At 56.5% G+C, this 7,808-nt stretch overlaps 2 protein-coding genes across 9 annotated transcripts in view; one reads left to right on the top strand and one right to left on the bottom strand.

Moving 5' to 3' along the window:
- Positions 1–3,321, top strand: part of DRC12 (dynein regulatory complex subunit 12 homolog) — a 16,440-nt gene extending 13,119 nt beyond the window's left edge. For 4 of the 8 annotated variants that reach the window (XM_014589269.2, XM_014589272.2, XM_014589267.2 and 1 more), the window contains 2 exons: positions 1,547–1,582; positions 2,084–2,581. In XM_014589269.2, coding sequence (XP_014444755.1) covers positions 1,547–1,582; positions 2,084–2,463 — 416 coding nt within the window. In that variant the 3' untranslated portion in view covers positions 2,464–2,581. Of the gene's footprint in view, positions 1–1,546; positions 1,583–2,083 lie in introns of all 8 variants that reach the window. The other 4 variants (XM_014589273.2, XM_014589271.2, XM_006152307.2 and 1 more) reach the window with 3 other exon arrangements.
- Positions 3,322–3,359: 38 nt separating this feature from the next.
- NHERF4 (NHERF family PDZ scaffold protein 4) lies at positions 3,360–7,761 on the bottom strand. Its single transcript, XM_027773367.1, is given in 11 exon segments — positions 3,360–3,743; positions 3,870–4,085; positions 4,162–4,287; positions 4,289–4,365; positions 4,823–5,027; positions 5,272–5,408; positions 5,902–6,091; positions 6,315–6,526; positions 6,801–6,871; positions 6,996–7,023; positions 7,417–7,761. Coding segments are annotated over 11 exon segments (1,596 nt in total). The 5' UTR covers positions 7,433–7,761; the 3' UTR covers positions 3,360–3,425.
- Between the last annotated feature and the right edge of the window lie 47 nt (positions 7,762–7,808).

Raw genomic sequence — 7,808 nt, 5'->3', positions numbered from 1 at the left:
TTTCTGTCTCTCTGTCTCTGTCTCTCTGGCGAGCATATGTGCCCTACAGCAAAAATCTCTCTTAAAGAGAAAAATAATTATTTAATTTCATTCATTATTATTTTTAATTTGCTATAGGGCATGCACATTCACCAGAGAGAGAGAGAGAAAGGGAAAGTGAGAAAGCAAGCCACCCTGTCTGGGACTTAAACAGCGGTCAGCCATATAGGAGTCCAGCACCTTAACCACTACACCACCTGTTGACTCCAGTTTAGCTGATTTTTATTAAGAGGAATTGTTAAATATATTTACTTTTTTTTTTTTTAAGTTTTTGTCTTAGAGCATGTGTGCTCGCTGGAAAGAGAGAGACAGAGACAGAGATGGTGAGAGGGAAAGTGAGAAATCACCCCCCGGGGGAATGGCCATGCCTCAATCCTTTTCCTCCATTCTCCTCCTGGGATCTTGGGCACGCACACATGCACGCCCAGTGAGAATTTCAAGCCACCAGATCCAGGACTCACACTGTAGTTGGCATGTGAGAGTCCAGCGATGTAACCACTACGCCATCTGCTGGCCCAAAATGTATCTACTTTTATATCTTCAACGACTAACAGCTGCTAGGCCATAAATCCTGTAACTATTTGCTCAATAAACGAATAAACCCTCCAAATAAGCAAAAAATGGAAGAAACAGGAAGCCTTTACTTTTCTTTCCTCTTGCTTACAGGAAAGAGTTGAGACATTCATCATGACATGGGAGATCTTTCACAATTTTGTCCTCTAACTTTACCTGAGAAAGAGAAAGAAAAAGTGAGAAAGCAAGCTGCCAGGTCTGAGACTTAAACTGTGGTTAGCCATGTAGGAATCCAGTGTCTTAACCACCACGTCAGCTGCTGGCCCCAAGTATTATTATTTTTAATTATTTACTTAATTTTATTTATTCATTTATTTATTTTTAGTCTGACCAGAGAAAAAGAAACAGAGTGAGAAAGAGAGAAAGTGAGGAAGCAAGCCGCCAAGTCTGGGACTTAAACTGTAGTCTGCCACATGGGAGCGTTCAGCACCTTCACCACCACGCCACCTGCTGGTCCCATCGTTATTATTTTTTAAGTGTGCTATAGGGTACATATGCTCACAGGAGAAAGAGAGAGAGAGAAAGTGAAAAAGCAAGCCAACAGGTCCAGGACTTAAACCACAGTTGGCCATGTGGGAGTCCAGCATCTTCACCATGCCACCTGGCAGCCCTTTTATTAATTTATTATTTATTTAGAGATCTTTTCTTTAGGGCATGTGTGCTCACCAGAAAGGCAGAGAGACATTAAGTGAGAAATCTCCCCCCAGAGAGGATGGCCACACCACAATCTTTTCCTCCATTATCCTCTCGGGATTTGGGGCACGCACGCACATGTACCTGGCATGAGTTTCAAGTCACCGGGTCTGGGACTCAAACCCTGGTCGGTCACATGGGAGTCCAGTGTCTTTACCCCTATGCCACCTGCCAGCCTCTCCAGGTTCGTATTTAATGGTCACCACCAGCCCGTAAAGTATGTATCATTCTCTCCTAAAAGATGAAGAAGTGTGGCTGAGAGAGAGACATGTCCGAGGTAAGTAAAGTAGTAAGTGACCAGACGGTTTTATTACTATTATTGCCAGAGGGCACATGCGCTCACCAGAGAGAGGGGGGAAAAAAAACACCCCTCAGTGGAATGTGGTCATGCCTCCATCCCTTTCTCTCCATTTTTCCTCCAGTTAATATTCTGGAGGAATATTAACATGCACGTGCATCCAGAGGGTTGTGTTTTGTTTTGTTTTCCAAGTTGCCAGAATTCGAACCCGCAGTCACCCATGTGGGATCCGACTCCAATGCACAGCACTTAACCACTGAGCTACAGGGCCAGCCCCCCATCTCTTGTCCCAAGCCCATGATACCTGAGTGAAACTTCAGCTCTTTACAGAGCTTGGGGAAAGTTGCTGACCCTGGGGGAGTCCAGAAGGATCCCACTCGAGGTCTCCATTCTAGGTTCCTTTGGGGACTGCTCAAGGCTAGAGCCTTTGTCCTCTTTGTCACTCTTTGTCCTCTTCTGTCTTTTTGCCCTGCCCCCTAGAGGCGTGCCAGAGGGAGGCTGAGGCTGCACAGAAAGAGGCTCAACAGGCCCTCCGAGAGCGGGACAGGACCCTGGCCCAGCTTAGGGCCCACGTGGCAGACATGGAGGCCAAGTACGAGGAAATCTTACATGTAAGCACCACCCTCTGGAGTCCAGCCACGCCAGCACACGGCACTTCATGCCCGCTAACTGACCCACCACCCAGGGGTAAGGAGGAGTGTCTCCACAGAGACCTCTGGTCTGGGGTAAGCAGAAGGGATATCATTGTGCTACTCGCCCACTGTTTAGGAAAATATAGGCCAGGAAAGCTTACAAAGCACCCTGGAGCAACCTCCACTCCTGCCCTCTCTCCCTGGGTGCTGAAAACATGGTGTCTGTAGGGCAGCCTGGACGGGCTCCTGGCCAAGCTACGGGCTATCGAGCCTCAGTGGGACGGGGCTGCGCTGAGACTCCACGCCCGGCTCAAGCAGCAGCTGGGCCAGTTTGGACTCAACCCCCTGGATCTTTGAGGCTGCCAGCTTCTGCCCCCTCTTGGGGACACGCTGAATTCCCGGCAATAAAGTATCTTGATGGAGGAATCAGCAGAACTGTGGACTGCGGCCGTATGGCCGAGGGGAGCGGCTCCCATGGCAACACCTGGGCTGACCCATGATTCCGAAGACTGGAACACAGGGGGAAATTTTCACGAGATCTCAACTCCTCTCTGGCAGAAGTCGGGTCCCAACCCTTGAGCTTGGAGCCCTTTGATGTCATCCGACCACCACCTTTGCCTCACCAACACAAACACAGGCAGCCAGATTTGTGGGGAAAGGCCATTTCTAGAACAGACACAGTAGGGACCAGGCTCCAGCCCCCTGAGACGGTGGGTGCCCACAGAGAGAAGGTCTCCAATTTCTTGCATTCCAGCTGAGGAGCTTGGAGTCACTCCTTGGTCAAGTTCCAAATGGATTTCATCCTAGCCAGCCCCACACCCGACCCTCCTCAGACAGAACTTCGTCCTGAGACACAGCTCTGCAAAGCTCCCCCGTGAAGGTCTCCAGCTCCTGTGGCACCCACGCGCGGAGCCCCCACCATGCCCTTTGCTGGGAGGTGGACCATGGGAAGGCAGGGGCCTCTGGCAGTCCTGTGATCGGTCCCAGTCCTGGTGATCTGGCTTGGCTCCCGGCTGAGAGTGCATCCCTGTTCCCACCACCTCGGCCTGGAGAGGCACCAGGCAGACAGGGCTGCACAGAGCAGGGACTACAGCAGATCTGAGTCCAGAGCCCAGCCCTGTGCAGAGAAAGGAGAGAGGTCATTCCAGGACCAGATGCATTTCCTTCCCCTGCTCGCCTGCTCTGGATTTCTAGGGATGGGACTGGTTCTGTGGGTCCTGTGTTTCCACCCACCTCGACCTAAAGTCCCACCTTGCGCAGCCCACACTGCAGTCCTCCTCCCTGGCCGGCCTGCTCTTTGTCCTCACCTGTTCAGACCCTGGAGGGATCCAAGCATCCACGCCCTGCGGAGGCCGAGCTGCCAGCTTCAGGCGGAGGGGGGGCTCGGCCTCAGCCAGCTGCTGAAGCCTTTCTGCGGCACCCTCTCCTCCTGTGGGACACCCATTCACCTCCAGAATCACGTCTCCCACTTGCAGTCCCGCCCGGGCAGCTGAGGCCCCCGGAGTCACCTGCAGTGTGGGAGGACATGGAACACGGACCACCATGGAGAGGTCTGCCTGGCGCTCTGAGGCTCTGGGAGATCACTCAGGTGGCAAACAATGGAGAAGATCCAAGGTCCATGGGGTGTCAGTCACCTGGGAGATGTAGGGGTGAGGCCCACTGGCCACGCAGCTGAGTCGGAAGCCATAGCCACCACCGGGCCCGGGGTACAGGGAGCACTGACGAGAGCCGAGGGCAGCTGTATCTTCACCTGGTGGCTCCTCGGTCTCCACCGGAGAGGTTGGACATGTGTCCTGGGGAGGGGTGGCAGCCTCTGTGCTCTCTAAGAAGAGGAGTGGGGACAGGCGAACCTGCAGGAGTGGAGAGCCCGCTGTTGGGCCTGCCCAGCCCCTTCCCCCCATCCCGACCCCCTGTCCCAGCGCGCACCATGTTAAAGAAGCGGTCAGCCTCAGGGTCTACGACAACGAGGGAGACACAGGTGCCCTGCGCTCGGATCCTGGACACCGTCTCTTCATGGCCCAGCCCCTCCACACTCTCCCCTGCAACGGGCCCCGCCCCCCAGCCGGTCCCCGGCTCGCATCCCGGCCTTCTCGGCAGGCAACCCTGGGTCGACATCCCACAGGAACTGCCCTGTGATGGGACCAGCAGTTAGCGTAATGGCTATGTCGCTGGACTCCCACATAGTCGACCGCGGTTTGAGTACCGGACCCGGTGACTTAAACTCATGCCGAGCGTGTGTGCATGCATGCTCAAGATCCTGAGAGGAGAATGGAGGAGAAGGGATTGCAGTGTGGCCATCCCCCCTGGGGGGCGATTTCTTGCTTTCTGTCTCTCTGTTTCTCTCTGTTTAGCGAGCACATGCGCCCTATAGCAAAACCCTTTCCCAAAAAACAGAAAAAGAAAAGGAACTGCCGTGTGACACACACACCCTCAGAGCTCCTCCCCGAGCCACTCCCAGTGCCACCCCAGGCCACCAGAGTCCCAGGGCTAGGGCTCAGACATTCCTGTGTGCACTGAGAGCTGTGTCTACACTTGTGAACCCAGCACCAGGCCCACCTCCCCACCAACTCCCAGGGCTCCCACTCACCGAGGCGACCTCCAAGACCTTTCTCCTCCCGGAGCAGGAACCCGAAGCCCCGGGGCCCTTTCTTCAGGTGTAGACAGCGGGGCTTGGTGGGCAGCGCCCAGCCTTCTGCCAGGGGTGCAGCCAGGGGCATTCCCAGCTGGTGACACCGTTCCTCCACCTCTGGCCCTGCCACCAGCAGGGTCACCTGCTTTCCACTCTGGTGAAGCTATGGGGAGCCCGCAGGGTGTCAGCATCAGTCACCCATGTAGGGAGGGGAAAAGCAGGCACCTCCACAGCCCCTCAGCCCATGCACAGGAAGGAGGCCTTGCGGGGCGGACCTGGCACAGACTAGAGGGAAGGACGGCATGGAGGCAGGTGGGGGCAGAGGTTAGGTGTGGAGGGAGGTGTCTGCGTCCTGAGTAGGGCCCGGGTCTAGCCGGGTGGAGGGGCAGTGGAGGCAGCCGTCATACCTTCTTACTGAGTTGGTTATGAGTGAACTTGTCCACACCGACTCCATTCACTTCTAGCAGTCGGGCCCCAGGGGGCACCCCTGCACGCTCAGCCGCCCCTTCAGCACTTAGCACCAACCAGAAATGACCCTGGTTTCCTGGAAGCAAAAAGAAAGGGAGAAAGGAAGGATGGGAGGGAGGGAGAGTAAGAGAGAAAGAGAAGGAAGGAAGGGAGAGAGAAAAAGAAAGAGAGAAGGAAAGAGAGAAAGAGAAAGAAAAGAAAGAGATCAGCAGTTAGTGTAATGGCTATGTTGCTGGACTCCCATGTAGTCGTCCGCGGTTCGAGTCCCGGACCCGGTGGCTTAAACTCACACCAGTTGCACGTGTGCGTGCGTGCCCAGGATCCCAAGAGGAGAATGGAGGAGAAGGGATTGCGGTGTGGCCATCCCCCCTGGCAGGGGGTGATTTCTCACTTTCTGTCTCTCTGTCTCTGTCTGTCTGGCAAGCACAGGCACCCTATAACAAAAACCTCTCCAATAAAAAGAAAGAGAAGGAAGGAGAAAAGCAAGTTGCAATCTGCTGCCTGCCCAGAGCAGGGGCTGGGACCCCACCACCACCACCACCGTCACTCTGCCCACCCTCTACACTCACCGTGGGTGACACTGAAGCCAAAGCCACCGTCATCTTTCACTATGTGGCACAGCCGGGGCCGGACCTCAGGGCCTAGGCTAGGGCAGAGGCGGGCCCCGCTCCCCACTTGCGCTCGGGCCATATCGTGCACGTGCCGCGCCAAAACGGTCAGCAGCACCCGAGGGCCGCTGGCCCGGATGTGACGCACCACCTACGTGGAGGGCGTGGTCAGGCTCAGGCTGGCACCCCTTGCCAACTCCCAGGACCTCTTGGGAACCTGCGTGGAGGTGCCGTCACCCAACCTTTCTGGGGTCCTTGTAAATCCTGGGGTGTGGGGGGAAGTAAGGCTCTGCCCCAGGGAGGTGTTCAGCCAGCTTCTCTCCCGGGTGCCACGGAAGACCCTCCTGCACCACAGGGTGCCGGCCCGGCCTCACCGTCACATAGTCCTCATGCTCCACGACCTTGCTGTTCACACCCAGGATCTGGTCCCCTTCCTGGAGACCCTGGCGCTGGGCTGTGGTGCCTGGCTCCACCCTGCACACCACGTGCCTGGTCCTGCCCAGCTCCTGCCGCAGGTGGAAGCCAAAACTTCTGCCCTCCTCTTTGCTCAGCAAACAGAAGCGAGGCCGGTGCGAGCTCAGAGAATCTGATGGTGGGGATGGGCAGCAGAAAGAGAGGGAGAGGGGCATGGCCCTGTGCAGGACCACTGTGGGCCTGGCAGGCCCGGTCTCCTGTAGGGCCCTGGTGGGCTCCTTCCTGGTTAGGTACTGAGCAGAGTGGCTGGGACACAATTCCCTGCTGCCTCCAGCCACTCGTGCTGGGGGGCTCAGAGGCGGCGTGCTGGCCCCCACAGAGAGGGTGACTGTACAACTAGGGTGTCTCTCGGGGAAGGGGATGGTTGTGGTGGGTGAGGGAGTTACCAGAGGAGTTGTCTTCAGCCAGGGAGAGGACCGGATTGTCAACGCCCAGCTTTGGGTTGAACTTGAACTTCCTGCAAGGAGACACGGGAAGCAGCTAGAAGCTGGGGCTGGACTTAGATCCCAGGCTCTGCTTCGATGTTGATGGCGGCTGAAGAACGTCCCACCTTCCCCTTGCCCCACCCTCGTGGCACTTACAGAATTAACGAGGCTGTGTCCTGAAGATCTACTGGGCAAAGAGGCGGGGGAGAGGAGGAGGGGCGCTTTCTTCCCCGCAGATGCCTCCTCACGGCCATAAACTGAAAAGGACTTAGGGGAAGCCCCAAGCACAGGACCCGCCCCTCTGTCCTGCTCCCAAAAGGTCTTCCCTTCTCACTGCCATGACGCACTCAGTGACGCTGGGTTCCCCTTCCTCCCTCCCCTCTCCCAAGTCCCTGCAGTCTGAGCAGAGCAGCTCAGGATGTGGCCAAGAAGACTCATCAACTCACCTCTTTCCTCCGAACTTCTATTTGCCTCGGAGCTCCAAGCCCCAACATCAAGCGTGCCCTGGTCCCCGCCTCCAAATCTGCCCCCCTGGCTGCCCCGAAGTCCCCTCCAGAGGATTTTCCCAGCCTCCTACCTGTAGCTGCTTCCATGGTTGGATCAGCAACCCAATCCTCAGAGTAGGGACAAGGTCCATCGCAACCAGCTGACCCTCCCACCTGTCCCCCTTAAGTCCCGCCTCCTTGAAGACGCAGTCGTGGAAGCGATGGGGTAATGGTTAACGGGACGAGAGTCTTATCCTCCGAGGAAGTGTGAGTGTTCCTCCTGCCTCTTCCTTGGGCCCCGACTTTCTCTGGAGACTGCAGCTGACCCAGCTAGCCCTTGTGGGGATGGGCAGAAGAAAGAGAGGGAGGGGGGCATGGCCCCGTGCAGGACCACTGTGGGCCTGGCAGGCCCAGCCTCCTGTAGAGACCTTGTGGGCTCCCGCCTGGTTAAGTGCTGAGCAGAGTGGCTGGGGGGCCACAAGGC

This window comes from Tupaia chinensis, unplaced genomic scaffold (genome assembly GCF_000334495.1).
Source record: "Tupaia chinensis unplaced genomic scaffold, TupChi_1.0 Scaffold000348_1, whole genome shotgun sequence".
Classification (NCBI taxonomy): Eukaryota; Metazoa; Chordata; class Mammalia; order Scandentia; family Tupaiidae; genus Tupaia; species Tupaia belangeri.
The sequence above is the reverse complement of the archived record's forward strand: the minus strand, read 5'-3'. Positions and strand labels throughout refer to the sequence as shown.